At 42.4% G+C, this 17,464-nt stretch overlaps 1 protein-coding gene across 1 annotated transcript in view; it reads right to left on the minus strand.

Annotated features, from left to right (window-relative positions):
* Positions 1-17,464, minus strand: part of zanl (zonadhesin, like) — an 81,568-nt gene that overhangs the window by 38,481 nt on the left and 25,623 nt on the right. Inside the window, exons 33-57 of the mRNA XM_076882267.1 lie at positions 17,291-17,432; positions 16,694-16,890; positions 16,367-16,505; positions 15,788-15,904; positions 15,389-15,513; positions 14,807-14,952; positions 14,222-14,365; positions 13,985-14,092; positions 12,005-12,174; positions 11,280-11,482; positions 10,469-10,613; positions 10,009-10,202; positions 9,778-9,919; positions 9,371-9,615; positions 7,139-7,287; positions 5,896-6,024; positions 5,671-5,809; positions 5,330-5,471; positions 4,732-4,928; positions 4,405-4,543; positions 3,761-3,877; positions 3,362-3,486; positions 2,780-2,925; positions 2,195-2,338; positions 1,958-2,065 (exon numbers count right to left, since the gene is read on the minus strand). Of these exons, the coding sequence (XP_076738382.1) occupies positions 1,958-2,065; positions 2,195-2,338; positions 2,780-2,925; positions 3,362-3,486; positions 3,761-3,877; positions 4,405-4,543; positions 4,732-4,928; positions 5,330-5,471; positions 5,671-5,809; positions 5,896-6,024; positions 7,139-7,287; positions 9,371-9,615; positions 9,778-9,919; positions 10,009-10,202; positions 10,469-10,613; positions 11,280-11,482; positions 12,005-12,174; positions 13,985-14,092; positions 14,222-14,365; positions 14,807-14,952; positions 15,389-15,513; positions 15,788-15,904; positions 16,367-16,505; positions 16,694-16,890; positions 17,291-17,432 (3,752 nt within the window). The remainder of the gene's footprint in view (positions 1-1,957; positions 2,066-2,194; positions 2,339-2,779; positions 2,926-3,361; positions 3,487-3,760; positions 3,878-4,404; positions 4,544-4,731; positions 4,929-5,329; positions 5,472-5,670; positions 5,810-5,895; positions 6,025-7,138; positions 7,288-9,370; positions 9,616-9,777; positions 9,920-10,008; positions 10,203-10,468; positions 10,614-11,279; positions 11,483-12,004; positions 12,175-13,984; positions 14,093-14,221; positions 14,366-14,806; positions 14,953-15,388; positions 15,514-15,787; positions 15,905-16,366; positions 16,506-16,693; positions 16,891-17,290; positions 17,433-17,464) is intronic.

Here is a 17,464-nt window from a genome sequence, read left to right on the forward strand (position 1 = left end):
AGTGAAACAGTGAAAGAATTGAAATTGAAAAAGGGGAGGGAGGGTTGGGAATGAATGGAAGAACAAACAGCTAGTAGAACTGGGGGATTATATATAGATAAGAACAGGAAGGGAAGTGTTTGGATACTTTATCTCTAATTCACTAGCTGAGCCCACATCCTCATTTTACATTTTACAGTGTTTCTATTAGAAAAAGGTGAATGGCTTAAACATGAGTTGAACTGAGCTTTAGGGAAGGGCGCAGAGGGGACTGGTGCCTCCCGGGCTGGCAGATCCCCAAAGAAGGCATCCCCTAGAAGCAGCAATAATTGTGCATTGTGAAGGTGAAAGACCTCTGCAGTAATAATTCAATTTTTCAATTCAATTTATTTATACAGCCCAGAATCACAACAACAATCGCCTCAAGGCGCTTTATATGTAAGGTAGACCCTGCAGTAATACCTACAGAGAAAACCCAACAATCATATGACTCCCTATGAGCAAGCACTTTGGCGACAGTGGGAAGGAACAACTCCTTTTAACGGGAAGAAACCTCTGGCAAAACCATTCCCATGGAAGGACAGCCATCTGCCGCTACAGGTTGAGGTGGAAGAAGGAAAGCAGGACAAAAGAGAAGCGCAGAGAGAAGGTGGTCAAGGATTCCAGAGAGTGGAGTGGTTGAGTTCGGAAAATTACGAAGGAATGGTGGGAGAAGACATCAAAGCAAATTTCAGACAACGAAAGACCTTAATAGTTGAATGAGGAGAACCCCTGATTGAGTGGCAACGTGGCTCGACTGGTGTGGAGGCTGGATGGATGCATGTCTGTATTTTAAGACATGAGGCAATGGCTTGACGGCTCGTAAAAGCTTTTACTGCTGTGTTTGAAAATGATCGATATGGAGACAAAGACTGGCAATATGGTGTCAGGAATGTGCACTGTTACATTTTGTGAAAGATAGATAAATGCATGGACCCTGGCATCCAAGTTATTGGGGAAAGAGGAAAGAGAAACTGGCTTCCAGGTTCCAAAAAGCACGCTGCTGCATTTTGCTCAGGAGAGATAGAGGGAAGAAAAGCTTGCTACTGCAAATGAAGGAAAAGAACCTGGCATCCCGGTGCCAGATGTATGCTGGCGAATTTGAAAAAGACGGACAGAGAAATAGAACCTGGAATACCATTGCAAAAAGCATTCGGCTGGATTTGTAAAGGAGGAAAAGAGAAAGAAAACATGGCATCCCAGTACTAAAAGCCTGCTGCTGCATTTGTACAGGAGGAACAGAAAAAGAAACCCAGAATCCCGGGCCCAAAGGCTTGCTGGTGCATTTGCAAACGAGGGACAGAGAAAGAGAACCTGGCATTCCAGTGCCAAAACACATGCTGCTGCATTTTTGTGAAAAGGGGACGGAGGGAAGAGGAACTGGCAACCCGGTGCTAAAAACTTGCTCCTGCATTTAAGAAGGAGGGGTAGATAAAGAAAGCCTGACATCCTAGTGCCAAGAAGCATGCTGCTGCATTTTGCGAGGGAGGGACAGAGGGGAAGGGAAACTGGAATCTCCTGGGTAGAAAACCTTGTTGATGCATTTGCAAATGAGGAATAATAACTTGGCATCCTGGTGCCAAAAGCTCACTGTTGTATTTGCAAAGGAGGGTTATAGAAAGAACCTGGTATCCCAGGTTTTTTGCAACGATAGATAGAGATAAACTGGCAAGTCATTGGTAAAAACCTGCTGCTGCGTTTGAGAATGAGGGACAAAGAACAAAACTGGCATCCCAGTGCCAGAAGGGTTCATTACAGCATTACAGTAATAGTATTGAAAATATTTATTCATATTTTACAGGTCAGTTGGGTGATTACCAGGCATGCTGCCATCTAGTTCATGATTTTATAAGGTCAGGAAAAAACGTTGTAAAAACCCAGGAATCCCATCAGTTTAACCAAGTCGATAACCAAAAGTGGAGGGGTTGTGAATTCTTACCGGAAGGGTCCAGTAGGGTCTGTAATTTTACCACATTTCTCTGGTTTTACAACTTCAGCTTCCAAGTTGGGGTCACAGTCTGGATCAGGCTTTGTTCCTGGGGTACATCTGGTCAATACAAATACAAAACACAGTTACATCCTCTTCAGTTTGTCAGAAAGAGTCCGACAGTAAGGTAACAAAAGACATAACCAGAAGAAATCCAAAAGACAGAAAGATAGATATGTTGGAACTCACGAGTCATCTTCATCGTCTTTGGTCTGCCAGCTGTTCCCAAAGTCATTACTATTTCCTGCCACAGTGCCATCTGGTTTAGTGAAGTCATTGTCTGGGTTCCCATCATAGTCACCACAAAGGCCACACATTTGGTCATAGTAGGAGCTGGTAGGACAAAGTCAAGGTAGGATATGTAGGATTAAAATAAGACAAGCTTAGGAATATTTGCAATGTTTAATAAGGTGTTGCTTGGCCTTTTATTGTAATTCTAGAAACAAATGAAGAGAATGCAAAGATCCCTGATACAATAAACCAGGGCATCGTTAGTATATATTAAAAGTTGCATAAGTCCACAATATGCACACAAATGGACTGCTTTGTTTTCACAACATACATAAAACAACTGGTGATGTTCAGCAGTTTAGATCGTTATCTATCAGAGTTTCTTCAGATCATTAGGTTATGGTTGCATCGGAGAAAAGTGGTCATCAAAAAAAGAATGATGGAGCAATGGAGACAGTGGTCAGGTGTATTGTATGAATGTGTGAAGCAAATAAAAAGAAGTTCTACAATATCAAAATAGTTCAAACCAATATTTATACTAACCTGGGAACTGAGATCTGGGCATAATGGTTTCCATCCCAACGCACCCTCAAGCCAAAGGATGTTTGAAGCGTGATGAACTGACCAGCAAGACTAATAGACATGAGAGGAGAGGGGGAGTGGGGCAGAGCCACCCGTACTCCGTTCACCTGATTCAGTGATGAAGAAAAAGATGTTAAGAACATAAGAATATAAAGATGTTAAACAGACTGTGTAAACGTCTAATTGGTGGACAGGTCAGGGAGTATAAAAGTACAAAGAGTGTGCAATGTGCAGTATATCAGGCAAAAACAGACTTTGTATAGTTTTAACAAGCAAGAAAGACATTGCTTTATGCCTATCACACTGTGTTATCTTTGGCATAGATTCAACTGACAAAATGGGAAAAATCTGTTTTGTTTTTTTTACATGTTGTTAGCAACAATGTAACTAAAGATATAATTTGAGTTCTTTGCTAAAATGTCAGTTATGTGTAGACATAAGACATACATGGTGATGATACAACTACTGTGTGGGATGTCTGCTGGCACACATTTTACTTAAAGATGGGAAATACAAGAGATAGTAATTCATTCACATACTGACCAGTGTTCTACTGCTCTTCATCAGGGTCACAGTAATTCCATCCACTGTCACATATAGCTTCCTCAGGTATGACACTCCTGCAACTCCTCTCTCTTCATTCTTTGCCTCCACAGAGAACCAAGGGCCTGCACAGGGAAGACCACGACAATCAGGAATATTGTGTGTTTATATTAAAGGTGAACATTGGCATTAACATACAAACCACCACTGACATTCAGTGTCTTCTCTTTGCAGCAAACGTGAATGAAAACAATATATGTCATGCTTTGCGATGAAAATAATAAATGAGTAAATTTAGCTCATTTAAACTTTCATTTGTGCGTGTGGTGTGGCAAGACTAGAACAGGTGCAATGAAACCCAAACATCTTAATGAATAAATGTCTCAAAATAGTGTGTACCTGTGCTGTTCCTACAGCTTCTGGCCAGTGTGTAAGTACAGGTTCCCATGAAGCTGTAGTACTTCTTGTCAAAGGTGTTGTAGTGTGGATCCCCAGAAACTACACAATCCTGAAAACCTGAGAGAGGGAAAAACATCAGGAACATCAGACTGAAACACAGATGAAGCCACTGTAGAACAATTACCTAATAACAGTGCAGTTCACTGTTGCTTTGGAATTGTACTGGCATTAAAATAGATGCAAGGAATATATCATTTCCTGACTAGACAAAAATTTTCTGCAACTCTGTGATTTTGTATTATAAAGAAATGCATGTAACAAGTGTTGTTATAGACAAACTGTACAGAAGAGAGCAAAAGAAACATAACAGCAACACACATATAAATATTTCACTGTTATTGAAAGTAAAAGACGCCTGTGGGTTGTGCTTCTCTATCTTCCATTGCTCAGTCTAATTATGTATATTAGAGCAGGGATAGAAAATGCTCGTTTGAGAACTTTGACAAAGTCTACAGCATCACATCAAACACAGTTGCAAAACTTTTCAGGTTGGCAGTCCAACCCATGAGATCTGGAAACCTACTTAGAATATAATGGCTACAGCTTTGCTGTGTTTTTTTTAGGCGTGAACATTACAAACATACTCGTAGGATAGCAGCCCAGCTCTCCATCCTGAAGTTTACATTCATGCATTGGGGGGCATTCAGAGGCTTCACAGGTAATTCCAGCTGCACCACACCAACATTTTCGCTTGCAGTCTTCCTCAAAAAACTCCTCTCCAGGCTGACAAACAGACAACAAAATTGACAATTAAGCATAGCAGGCACAGATGATTCTTTGTAGATCATTTTATGCATGTATGTATGAAAATGTTGTTTTAGAGAGGACATAAAGAGACTGCAAGTGACCTGACTTGAAATACAAAGGACCAAATGATTCACTGCCGGCCTATCAGACCCACTTCACCATACCTCATAATACTGGCCGTTCGTGTGGTTGCAGCCACACATGTTCTCCTTAACGCACTTGCCAGCACTCAGGACATAGCTGGGATCACACACACAGGACTCAGAGCAGGGACCAGAGCAGGAGGGGGGTTTTCCAAAGCATGTTTCCTGACAAGGATCTGCACAAGGTTCGTAGTGGCTGTTTGGGGGACAGCTCAGTGCTAAGCAGACCACAAGAGGTTGAAGTTAGTGATAGGAAACAAAAGTATGTGCTGGTTAAAATATAAAATGACAGCTTTTCACAAGAAAAGAGATACGTCTTTGGCACTTCCAGCTGTGTTGTCTTCCGTGTAACTAGATTGTTTGAGTTTGGTGGTAACCCAGTCTCCTGCAGCCTCTTGGTATATGTTGTCTGCCCAACTAGGTATGCTAAAGCAGCACTCCCTCGGTTAACTTTAGTGAGTAGGAAGCCCGTATGAAGTACTCTTCCACAAGTCAAAACTGACCAAAAACTCTCTTGTGTTATTATCTCCCAACTACTCAGCCAAGCTGATTTTTACCTAATGATATACCTAAAGATATTTTACTACTAAATTAAATCATTTGTCCTTCCAATACTCACGGCAGAAGGTTTCATTCCTCCATGGTCCAAGGTTGACCCCACGATCTTGGCATTCATTGACATAGGCTTCAATGGCTTCACACAAAATGGGCTTGGCACCATCCAGCTCACACAAGTCAAAGACACAGTCCCTGAAGTAATTCTGAGAACAAACAATCACTTTGTTACAATGCTTTATATTGTGTGACCATCTAAAACCACATATTCAAATTATTCCACTATTACGAATATCACATTTTCACCCTGAATGCACACACACATAGACAAATACAACAAGCTCAGAATAAGGACTGGTTCCACATTTGTTTATTATATGTGCACTATCCTCTACATGAACATACATTGGGGTTGACTTTGGGATGGCACACAGCAAAAGGTCCATTTTTGTCCAGCAGAATGCCACAATATCCAGAGCTTTCATACAGTTCCTGTTCTTCTTCATTGCACTCAGGGATCGTAGTGTTGGGTTTCTTATTACATCTGTCAAGACAGACCATCATCTTAAGAACATTTGTCTTTTGTCAATGGTAAATGTTTCTTTACACTTGCATCTCTGCAATACTCACTCTGGATTCATGTTCCAACTGTGTCCAAAGTCATTGGCATTTTCAGCTAAGCTTCCATCTGGTTTGCGGAAGTCATCTTTAGTATCTCCATCATAGTTGCCACACAGGCCACACAGCTTGTTCTGATAGCTTCAGATTGCAGAAAATGATTGTGTTAGAGTCTTATGCAAGAAAGACTAACAAGTCAGCCAGAACTACAACGTGTTTTAATTGCAGCCAAGTTTCTTTTCAGCAGTAGACTAAACCCCACACATTAGTAAGACTAAAAGATCAGACATGTACATTTGATGTGTTTGATAGCATCAGCATAGAATTAACTAGTCAGGAAATTAGAAGTTTTGTGTGATTTTATCTTGAAATTTTGAGGGAGCTGTTTGTGTTGCCCCTGCTAAATTGTTTAAATAAAATATCCTAGCTGTGTCATTAATCTCTGCCTTTATCACCTTACTACTCCTTACAGATAAAGGAGTCATGTTCAGTATATGAAAATGTGTTATAGTGTCATGGTCCGTGGTCCTGTGTCTGAGGAATGCGTGACGCTCGGGTAGCCACACCCCCGGGCTATCACCGGCACATCTGTTCTCCATCACGGTGACTACACGGAGATCTACTGAACCCGGCACTGATGGAAGGCTCCACGCCAGTCCGTTAGTCCCCCCACAGTGGTAACTAGACTTCCATGAAAGCGTGCATTCCCTTCTGGTTGGAACTGTGTTTAATCTGCCTACTTGTGTCCAGGTTTCGACTCGGCGTCTGCCACCTGCCTGTCCTCCGGCTCAACTGGATCACTCGGTGCATCATCTGGCCCATTCGCTATTTCCACGGACTTTCTGCTCACGGACTGCCACACTTCCCTCCCGAGCTCCCACAGTCCCGTTCCATCGTAAGCCCCCTACTCTAACTCAGTCCTGATGTGTTTTCCCTACTTTCCGGCTCCCTAGTAATCATCTCCCCTTTCTATTGCAGCCTCCCATGGTCCCGATCCTGGCTTCCTCGTGTCATTATTCCCCGGGTTTTTAGTTTCTTGTTTTGCTCTCTAGTTTTCCCGGGTCGCCTTTCGTTATTTCAATAAAGTGTCTTTTCTGTTAGCGCGGAGTCTGCATCTGGATCCTTTTGTGCACGCGCGCCGCGGCGCATGACATATAGTTTTAGTTGTATCAGTATGGATGTAGATTTCTGGACTGGTGAACTTGTGATTAAAACACCACTTTATAAGGAAACCATGAATTTGGTCTTCACTCACTCTTCGATTACTTTGATGTCCATGAAGGCGTTTCCATCATAGCGAACCGTCACACCAAAGTTCATGGAGACAGTGTAGTGTTTTCCTGACTTGAACACAGAAATACCAGGGGACGGAGACAGTGGAAGATTGACATTGGTCCCATTAACCTGTATGGGAAAATAGGCAGAGTACATCAAATCTGGCCAACATTTTCATTTTTTAAATACCCATGTCACAACATTACTATCTGTAACTGAAAAGAAACGTTCCTTTAGTGGGCGATCGTGGCTCAAGAGTTGGGAGTTCGCCTTGTAATCGGAAGGTTGCCGGTTCGAGCCCCGGCTTGGACAGTCTCGGTCGTTGTGTCCTTGGGCAAGACACTTCACCCGTTGCCTACTGGTGGTGGTCAGAGGGCCCGGTGGCGCCAGTGTCTGGCAGCCTTGCCTCTGTCAGTGCGCCCCAGGGTGGCTGTGGCTACAATGTAGCTTGCCATCACCAGTGTGTGAATGTGTGTGTGAATGGGTGGATGACTGGATATGTAAAGCACTTTGGGGTCCTTAGGGACTAGTAAAGCGCTATATAAATACAGGCCATTTACCATTTCTCATGCCAATGATGTCTGTAAATGTCATGCCCGACATGTTAAACGCAGCTGCCGGCATGGCAAGCGAAAGTGGATCGAAGCCAAAGGCATGAATGCACAAGAAAACAGTCGACCAGAACGATACCCGAATATTAAATCGCATTGTACGATCTAACAGGGGCTCGCAGTGGCCGCTCTGTCCCAATCCGAGACAAAATGGACGAGTCCTCCTCACTGACGCTGAGCAAGACCAACGTTGAGCCAAACAGTTCTGCGATACTTTAAACCAGCCCGAGCCACTCCACTTGTTCGAGGCCGAAGAACTTGCACCCTCCATGGATCTTCTTCCTTTCAATATCGGAAAAATTAGCAACGCCGAAGTCAAGACAGCGATGTTGGCCTGGACGAGTTCCTCCCCACAATGCTGAAGGACGACGAAGCCCAGTTGGATGCCGCCCTTAGAAGTCCCCTAAATGCCTGCTGGTCAACATCGCATGTACCCTATGAATGGGTAATTTCAACGACTTCAAGAAAGCTTTTGACAACGTCCACCGGCCGACTCTATGGGCTATCCCACGTCAATATGGAGTCCCCCAGCAGTTTGTAGACGCCTTTTGTGGTCTCTGCTCCAACTCCCGGTTCTGCGTCCAGACAGATGATTGGATGGCGCCCTTAGAAGACCCCTAAACGCCTGCTGGACAACATCGTGTGTACTCTATGAATGGGCAAAAGGTGTTATCACCAAACTTCCCGAAAGGCGATTTGGGTGACTGTAACAACTGCCGGGGCATCACGCTCCTGTCGGTACCCGGGAAAGTGCTTTGCCTTATTCCTTTGAATTGGCTACTGGGCCCCTACTGGGCTCGACTACGGAAGACCTCCAAGAATGGACTGCAGCTTTGCAGAGGCAGGTGAGGAAGTCGGATTACGAATAAGCGCCAAGAAAACCAAGGTACTCGGAGTTGGCTACACAACTGCCCATGTTCCCGTCATAATCAACCAATAACGTGCTGATAAGTTGGAAAATTTCACATATCTGGGCAGCATCATCTCGAATTATGGGATCTCTGATCAAGATGTAAACTCCAAAGTAGGGAAGGCTGCCGGTGTCCTCCGACGTCTCCAATTCAATTCATTTAAATTCAATGTTTTTTATATAGTCCCAAATCACAAAAACAGTCACCTCAAGGTGCTTTATATTTTAAGATAGACCTTACAATAATACATACAGAGAAAAAAAACAACAATCATATGACCCCATTGACCAAGCACTTTGGTGACAGAGGCGTCTTTTAACAGGAAGAAGCCTTTGGCAGAACCAGCGAAAGCAAGGCCGACCAAATATCACATGGCGTCGAATGTTTATGGATGATCTGAAAACAGTCGACATCGCCTGGGACGAAGCTGAAACATTCGCCCCTGACCGACATCGATGGAGATTGTTAGCTGCCCGATGCGTCGCTCGGCGTAGGAGGAACTAAGTGTTAAGTGTAAGTGCAAGTTTCTTTCCATGGTCAATTGCAGTGGTTTTCAGAAGTGTTCCTGAGCATGTGCAGTGATTTGTACCACAGAATGATGTTTGTTTGTAATGCAGTAGTGCCTGATAACGTGAAAGCGTGATTGGTTTTCACATGCAAAACATCCTGTTTCTTCTTCTCATGTCTTACCTGCACAGTGCCACCTTTGAGAATGGAGATCTTTATCATCTGTGCGTATACATGTACGGCATTCACATAGGAGATGGTCGGCCTGTTATACCGGTTTTCATTGTCAGTATGGACCTCAAAGTAGGGCACAGTTGTGTCATTGCATGGACTAGACATCAGATAGCTGCAGTTGCCCATGAAGTCATATTTGCGTTTGTCAAAGCTGGTGTAGTGTGGATCGCCAGATGCTATGCATGTGGATGTACCTAAAGGAATAATATATGAGAAAATTGTAATTTCCACACTGTCAACTATCAAGTTATACCGACTGACTGTAAAGCACAACACAAGGTGCTCCTTGTGCAGATGTAATTTATTACACTGCATTAAATCAAGTCAACAACAATAAAGTCAACAAACATTATTACCTTTAGGATAACAGCCTGCAACACCATTAACCTCTCGACACTCTTCAGTGGGGTCACAGGAGTTATCAACACATTCCAAAGTGTAGTTCCCTACACAGCGACACAGCTTTGTGCAGCCATCTCCAAATACTATCTCACCAGGCTGGATAAAATGAAAACAATCAGTACTGAGAAAGTATACTGTATGTCTTTAAATGTACACTGTACACAGTACTAACTAGGACATCTGACCTCATAATAGTTATTGTTGTCATCTAAACAACCACACTTGTCCAGCGGCACGCAGTGCCGTCCTTTGAAGACAAAGCCTGGTTTGCAGAAACACCCAGTGATGCAGGAGCCAGAACAGTTGGTAGAGGGTTCCATACATGTAGGAATGCAAGCTGGACCACACTCTATATACTCTGCGTTAGGAGGACACAGGTCTGGGTAGAAAGAAAAAGGATTACTGGAAAATGAGCAGATACTCTTTCAGGAACTAAAAAGGTAGGAAGTTATTATGCAGTGTTAACAAACTCAGTCCAAACTAACAACATCAGTTGAGACAGTGGAGGTTTGGAGCGCCTGTTGCTAAAATGACTGCATTTATTTACTGCATTTCTAGGGCCAGTCGGATAAAGCACTTGACACTGTAATCCACATCCATGCATTCATGCAGCTATTTCTATGTGAAGCTGTGTGATTAACATACCCAGAGGGTGGCATTCATATTCTCCATCTTGTAGTTGGCAGCTCTCAGTAGTTGGGTTACAGCTGGTGTTATGACACTGTAGCAGACCTCCACTGTGACACATACACTTTTGTTCACAACCCTCCAAGTACCAGTCATCGCCCACCTGACAAATGTACACAGAATGCAAAAAACAATCAAAATTTTGTCATGTAATTCTCTCTTATATGTCTGTGAAGGTTCTCAGTCATCCAGGTCATCGTAGTCAAAGGAGCTTGCAAAGAAAAGCGTCTGGACTTCTTTAAGTCTTTAAGTCTTCAAGCAACTTAAAGAAGTCCAGACGCCTTTCTTTGCAGACTCCTTTTACAATCTCTCTTATACATCACACGAATATAAAGATCAAAATGATAAATATACATTTGGATGCAAACCAGGGATTCTGTATGCCACTAACTAATTAGGCCAACCTTTACTCATTTATTTATTGATTTTGGGCTTGCTAATTGTGGTGGCACCCGTATGTAAATGCTATGACATAAATACAAATTCTATAACACCAGTGTCTTTTAAATTCAGGTATCTGTGCTTGATAAGTTGAAAGTAAAAATCTTTGTTGTAAAACCAATATTTATGTGCCAACAGTTCTCTGCAGTCTATGCACCCTTAATTTAGTTGAGTTTTAATTTCTTTTGTACTGTAGGGTCTTTGTGTCTCTTGGCGTCTCTCCTGTTGAAGTTATAAAGAGAACTGAAAATGATGTTAGCATGAGCTTAGCACATTTTAAAGGTAAATGGAATATGGTTTTAATTGTTTGGAGGCTGTTTCCACTTACAGGGTGATAGGTTCCACTGGGGTCCACACAACCACAGTCTCTCAGTTCCACACATTTGTCATCACTGAGAATGAAGCCAGGGTTACACTCACAACCCTCCACACACACTTCCTCACAGCCAGGTGGTCCCACCACACCAAGACATGTCTCAGGACATGAACTCACACAAAGGGAGTAGGAGCTATTGGGAGGACAGGTCAGAGCTGTGTGGACAAACACAGGGATGAACAATAATGAGAGGGAACAATGGTGGACAAATAGCAACAGAGAACGGAATGGGTAGTACGATGATTCAAAGACAGGGCACCTACGTATCTCATATTGATTTAACTCAGTGTCATAAATGAAAGCAAGGATAATATTAACTGCATTGAATATTTTACATTGGTTTCAGCATTGTGCACTGTATCTTAAACTCTCCTCCCTATACAATTATAAATATGATTATAAGTTCAATTATAATATTGGTGAGCAGGATGTAATATATCGTGGTTATATTTACAGGTGGAGACAACTTCCAAATGGAGAAGCTATGGCATGCACCCCATTTAAAAGGGAAAATGCTGAAGGCTCATTTTTCCAAAATGAGAAGGTATTATTCAAGTCTTTATTCATTTATGCTTCAGAATGGGGCTTATCAAGCCAATGGGTGATGTCACTGTGACTATGTTTTATATATCATATATCTTTTAGATATATTTGGTATATCTCAGATTCAAACTTACGGCAGAAGTCTGGAGTTCTCCATTGGTAGACTTTGGCTCCAGCACTATGACATGCGTCAGTGTAGGCCTGGAGCTGGTCACACAGCACGTGCTGCTGGCCGTTGAACTGACACATGTCATACACACAGCTTTGGAAGAATGGAGTGGGATTAACTACACTGATGCACTCCCTGTAACAGAGAAAAGCACTCACTTAGCTTAGGTAGGAAAAGGCAGAGGCTCATATATACTGAAAATCTGAGTTCGAACAAACAAAAAAGCTACATTTGGTGGTGAAACAGTCAACAATTGTTGCATAAGTTTAGCAACAATTCACTAGCTGGGGCCAGTGAATAAAGGTGAATGGCTTAAACATGAATTGAACTGCGGTTTGGGGAAGGTCTCGCTGTGGACTGGCGGCGGCTCCTGGGCTGGCAGATCCCCAAAGAAGACATCCCCTAGAAGCAGCAATAACTGTGCATTGTGAAGGTGAAAGACCTCTGCAGGAATAATTCAATTTTTCAATTCAATTTATTTATACAGCCCCAAATCACAACAACAATCGCCTCAAGGTGCTTTATATGTAAGGTAGACCCTGCAATAATACCTACAGAGAAAACCCAACAATCATATGACTCCCTATGAGCAAGCACTTTGGCGACAGTGGGAAGGAACAACTCCTTTTAACGGGAAGAAACTTCTGGCAAAACCATTCCCATGGAAGGACAGCCATCTGCCGCTACCGGCTGAGGTGGAAGAAGGAAAGCAGGACAAAAGAGAAGCGCAGAGAGAAGGTGGTCAAGGATTCCAGAGAGTAGAGTGGTTGAGCTTGGAAAATTACGAAGGAATGGTGGGAGAAGACATCAAAGCAGATTTCAGACAACGAAAGACCTTAATAGATGAATGAGGAGAACCCCTGATCGAGTGGCAACGTGGCTCGACTGGTGTGGAGGCTGGATGGATGCATGTCTGTATTTTAAGACATGAGGCAATGGCTTGACGGCTCGTAAAAGCTTTTACTGCTGTGTTTGAAAATGATCGATATGGAGACAAAGACTGGCAATACGGTGTCAGGAATGTGCATTGTTATGTTTTGGGAAAGATAGATAGATGCATGGACCCTGGCATCCAAGTTATTGGGGAAAGAGGAAAGAGAAACTGGCTTCCAGGTGCCAAAAAGCACGCTGCTGCATTTTGTGAAAAAGGGAGGGAATTCTGCTGGATTTGTAAAGAAGGAAAAGAGAAAGAAAACATGGCATCCCAGTGCTAAAAGCCTGCTGCTGTATTTGTACAGGAGGAACAGAGAAAGTAACCCAGAATCCCGGGCCCAAAGGCTTGCTGGTGCATTTGCAAAGGAGGGACAGAGAAAGAGAACCTGGCATTCCTGTGCCAAAAAACATGCTGCTGCACTTTTGTGAAAAGGGGACGGAGGGAAGAGGAACTGGCAACCCGGTGCTAAAAACTTGCTCCTGCATTTGTGAAGGAGGGATAGAGAAAGAAAGCCTGACATCCTAGTGCCAAGAAGCATGCTGCTGCATTGTGCGAGGGAGGGATAGAGGTGAAGGGAAACTGGAATCTCCTGGGTAGAAAACCTTGTTGATGCATTTGCAAATGAGGAATAATAACTTGGCATCCTGGTGCCAAAAGCTCACTGTTGTATTTGCAAAGGAGGGTTATAGAAAGAACCTGGTATCCCAGGTTTTTTGCAACGATAGATAGAGATAAACTGGCAAGTCATTGGTAAAAACTTGCTGCTGCGTTTGAGAATGAGGGACAAAGAACAAAACTGGCATCCCAGTGCCAGAAGGGTTCATTACAGCATTACAGTAATAGTATTGAAAATATTTATTCATATTTTACAGGTCAGTTGGGTGATTACCAGGCATGCTGCCATCTAGTTCATGATTTTATAAGGTCAGGAAAAAAACGTTGTAAAATCCCAGGAATCCCATCAGTTTAACCAAGTCGATAACCAAAAGTGGAGGGGTTGTGAATTCTTACCGGAAGGGTCCAGTAGGGTCTGTAATTTTACCACATTTCTCTGGTTTTACAACTTCAGCTTCCAAATTGGGGTCACAGTCTGGATCAGGCTTTGTTCCTGGGGTACATCTGGTCAACACAAATACAAAACACAGTTACATCCTCTTCAGTTTGTCAGAAAGAGTCCGACAGTAAGGTAACAAAAGACGTAACCAGAAGAAATCCAAAAGACAGAAAGATAGATATGTTGGAACTCACGAGTCATCTTCATCGTCTTTGGTCTGCCAGCTGTTCCCAAAGTCATTACTATTTCCTGCCACAGTGCCATCTGGTTTAGTGAAGTCATTGTCTGGGTTCCCATCATAGTCACCACAAAGGCCACACATTTGGTCATAGTAGGAGCTGGTAGAACAAAGTCAAGGCAGGATATGTAGGATTAAAATAAGACAAGCTTAAGAATATTTGCAATGTTTAATAAGGTGTTGCTTGGCCTTTTATTGTAATTCTAGAAACAAATGAAGAGAATGCAAAAATCCCTGATACAATAAACCAGGGCATCGTTAGTATATATTAAAAGTTGCATAAGTCCACAATATGCACACAAATGGACTGCTTTGTTTTCACAACATACATAAAACAACTGGTGATGTTCAGCAGTTTAGATCGTTATCTATCAGAGTTTCTTCAGATCATTAGGTTATGGTTGCATCGGAGGAAAGTGGTCATCAAAAAAAGAATGATGGAGCAATGGAGACAGTGGTCAGGTGTATTGTATGAATGTGTGAAGCAAATAAAAAGAAGTTCTACAATATCAAAATAGTTCAAACCAATATTTATACTAACCTGGGAACTGAGATCTGGGCATAATGGTTTCCATCCCAACGCACCCTCAAGCCAAAGGATGTTTGAAGCGTGATGAACTGACCAGCAAGACTAATAGACATGAGAGGAGAGGGGGAGTGGGGCAGAGCTACCCGTACTCCGTTCACCTGATTCAGTGATGAAGAAAAAGATGTTAAGAACATAAGAATATAAAGATGTTAAACAGACTGTGTAAACGTCTAATTGGTGGACAGGTCAGGGAGTATAAAAGTACAAAGAGTGTGCAATGTGCAGTATATCAGGCAAAAACAGACTTTGTATAGTTTTAACAAGCAAGAAAGACATTGCTTTATGCCTATCACACTGTGTTATCTTTGGCATAGATTCAACTGACAAAATGGGAAAAATCTGTTTTGTTTTTTTTACATGCTGTTAGCAACAAAGTAACTAAAGATATAATTTGAGTTCTTTGCTAAAATGTCAGTTATGTGTAGACATAAGACATCCATGGTGATGATACAAATACTGTGTGGGATGTCTGCTGGCACACATTTTACTTAAAGATGGGAAATATAAGAGATAGTAATTCATTCATATACTGACCAGTGTTCTACTGCTCTTCATCAGGGTCACAGTAATTCCATCCACTGTCACATATAGCTTCCTCAGGTATGACACTCCTGCAACTCCTCTCTCTTCATTCTTTGCCTCCACAGAGAACCAAGGGCCTGCACAGGGAAGACCACGACAATCAGGAATATTGTGTGTTTATATTAAAGGTGAACATTGGCATTAACATACAAACCACCACTGACATTCAGTGTCTTCTCTTTGCAGCAAACGTGAATGAAAACAACATCTGTCATGCTTTGCGATGAAAATAATAAATGAGTAAATTTAGCTCATTTAAACTTTCATTTGTGCGTGTGGTGTGGCAAGACTAGAACAGGTGCAATGAAACCCAAACATCTTAATGAATAAATGTCTCAAAATAGTGTGTACCTGTGCTGTTCCTACAGCTTCTTGCCAGTGTGTAAGTACAGGTTCCCATGAAGCTGTAGTACTTCTTGTCAAAGGTGTTGTAGTGTGGATCCCCAGAAACTACACAATCCTGAAAACCTGAGAGAGGGAAAAACATCAGGAACATCAGACTGAAACACAGATGATAAAAAAGATGCAAAGAATATGTCATTTCCTGACTAGACAAAAATTTTCTGCAATTCTGTGATTTTGTATTATAAAGAATCGCATGTAACAAGTGTTGTTATAGACAAACCGTACAGAAGAGAGCAAAAGAAACATAACAGCAACACACACATAAATATTTCACTGTTATTGAAAGTAAAAGACGCCTGTGGGTTGTGCTTCTCTATCTTCCATTGCTCAGTCTAATTATGTATATTAGAGCAGGGATAGAAAATGCTAGTTTGAGAACTTTGACAAAGTCTACAGCATCACATCAAACACAGTTGCAAAACTTTTCAGGTTGGCAGTCCAACCCATGAGATCTGGAAACCTACTTAGAATATAATGGCTACAGCTTTGCTGTGTTTTTTTTAGGCGTGAACATTACAAACATACTCGTAGGATAGCAGCCCAGCTCTCCATCCTGAAGTTTACATTCATGCATTGGGGGGCATTCAGAGGCTTCACAGGTAATTCCAGCTGCACCACACCAACATTTTCGCTTGCAGTCTTCCTCAAAAAACTCCTCTCCAGGCTGACAAACAGACAACAAAATTGACAATTAAGCATAGCAGGCACAGATGATTCTTTGTAGATCATTTTATGCATGTATGTATGAAAATGTTGTTTTAGAGAGGACATAAAGAGACTGCAAGTGACCTGACTTGAAATACAAAGGACCAAATGATTCACTGCCGGCCTATCAGACCCACTTCACCATACCTCATAATACTGGCCGTTCGTGTGGTTGCAGCCACACATGTTCTCCTTAACGCACTTGCCAGCACTCAGGACATAGCTGGGATCACACACACAGGACTCAGAGCAGGGACCAGAGCAGGAGGGGGGTTTTCCAAAGCATGTTTCCTGACAAGGATCTGCACAAGGTTCGTAGTGGCTGTTTGGGGGACAGCTCAGTGCTAAGCAGACCACAAGAGGTTGAAGTTAGTGATAGGAAACAAAAGTATGTGCTGGTTAAAATATAAAATGACAGCTTTTCACAAGAAAAGAGATACGTCTTTGGCACTTCCAGCTGTGTTGTCTTCCGTGTAACTAGATTGTTTGAGTTTGGTGGTAACCCAGTCTCCTGCAGCCTCTTGGCATATGTTGTCTGCCCAACTAGGTATGCTAAAGCAGCACTCCCTCGGTTAACTTTAGTGAGTAGGAAGCCCGTATGAAGTACTCTTCCACAAGTCAAAACTGACATAAACTTCTTTGTGTTATTTTCTCCCAACTACTCAGCCAAGCTGATTTTTACCTAATGATATACCTAAAGATATTTTACTACTAAATTAAATCATTTGTCCTTCCAATACTCACGGCAGAAGGTTTCATTCCTCCATGGTCCAAGGTTGACCCCACGATCTTGGCATTCATTGACATAGGCTTCAATGGCTTCACACAAAATGGGCTTGGCACCATCCAGCTCACACAAGTCAAAGACACAGTCCCTGAAGTAATTCTGAGAACAAACAATCACTTTGTTACAATGCT

Source organism: Maylandia zebra, linkage group LG3, assembly GCF_041146795.1.
Source record: "Maylandia zebra isolate NMK-2024a linkage group LG3, Mzebra_GT3a, whole genome shotgun sequence".
Taxonomy (NCBI): domain Eukaryota; kingdom Metazoa; phylum Chordata; class Actinopteri; order Cichliformes; family Cichlidae; genus Maylandia; species Maylandia zebra.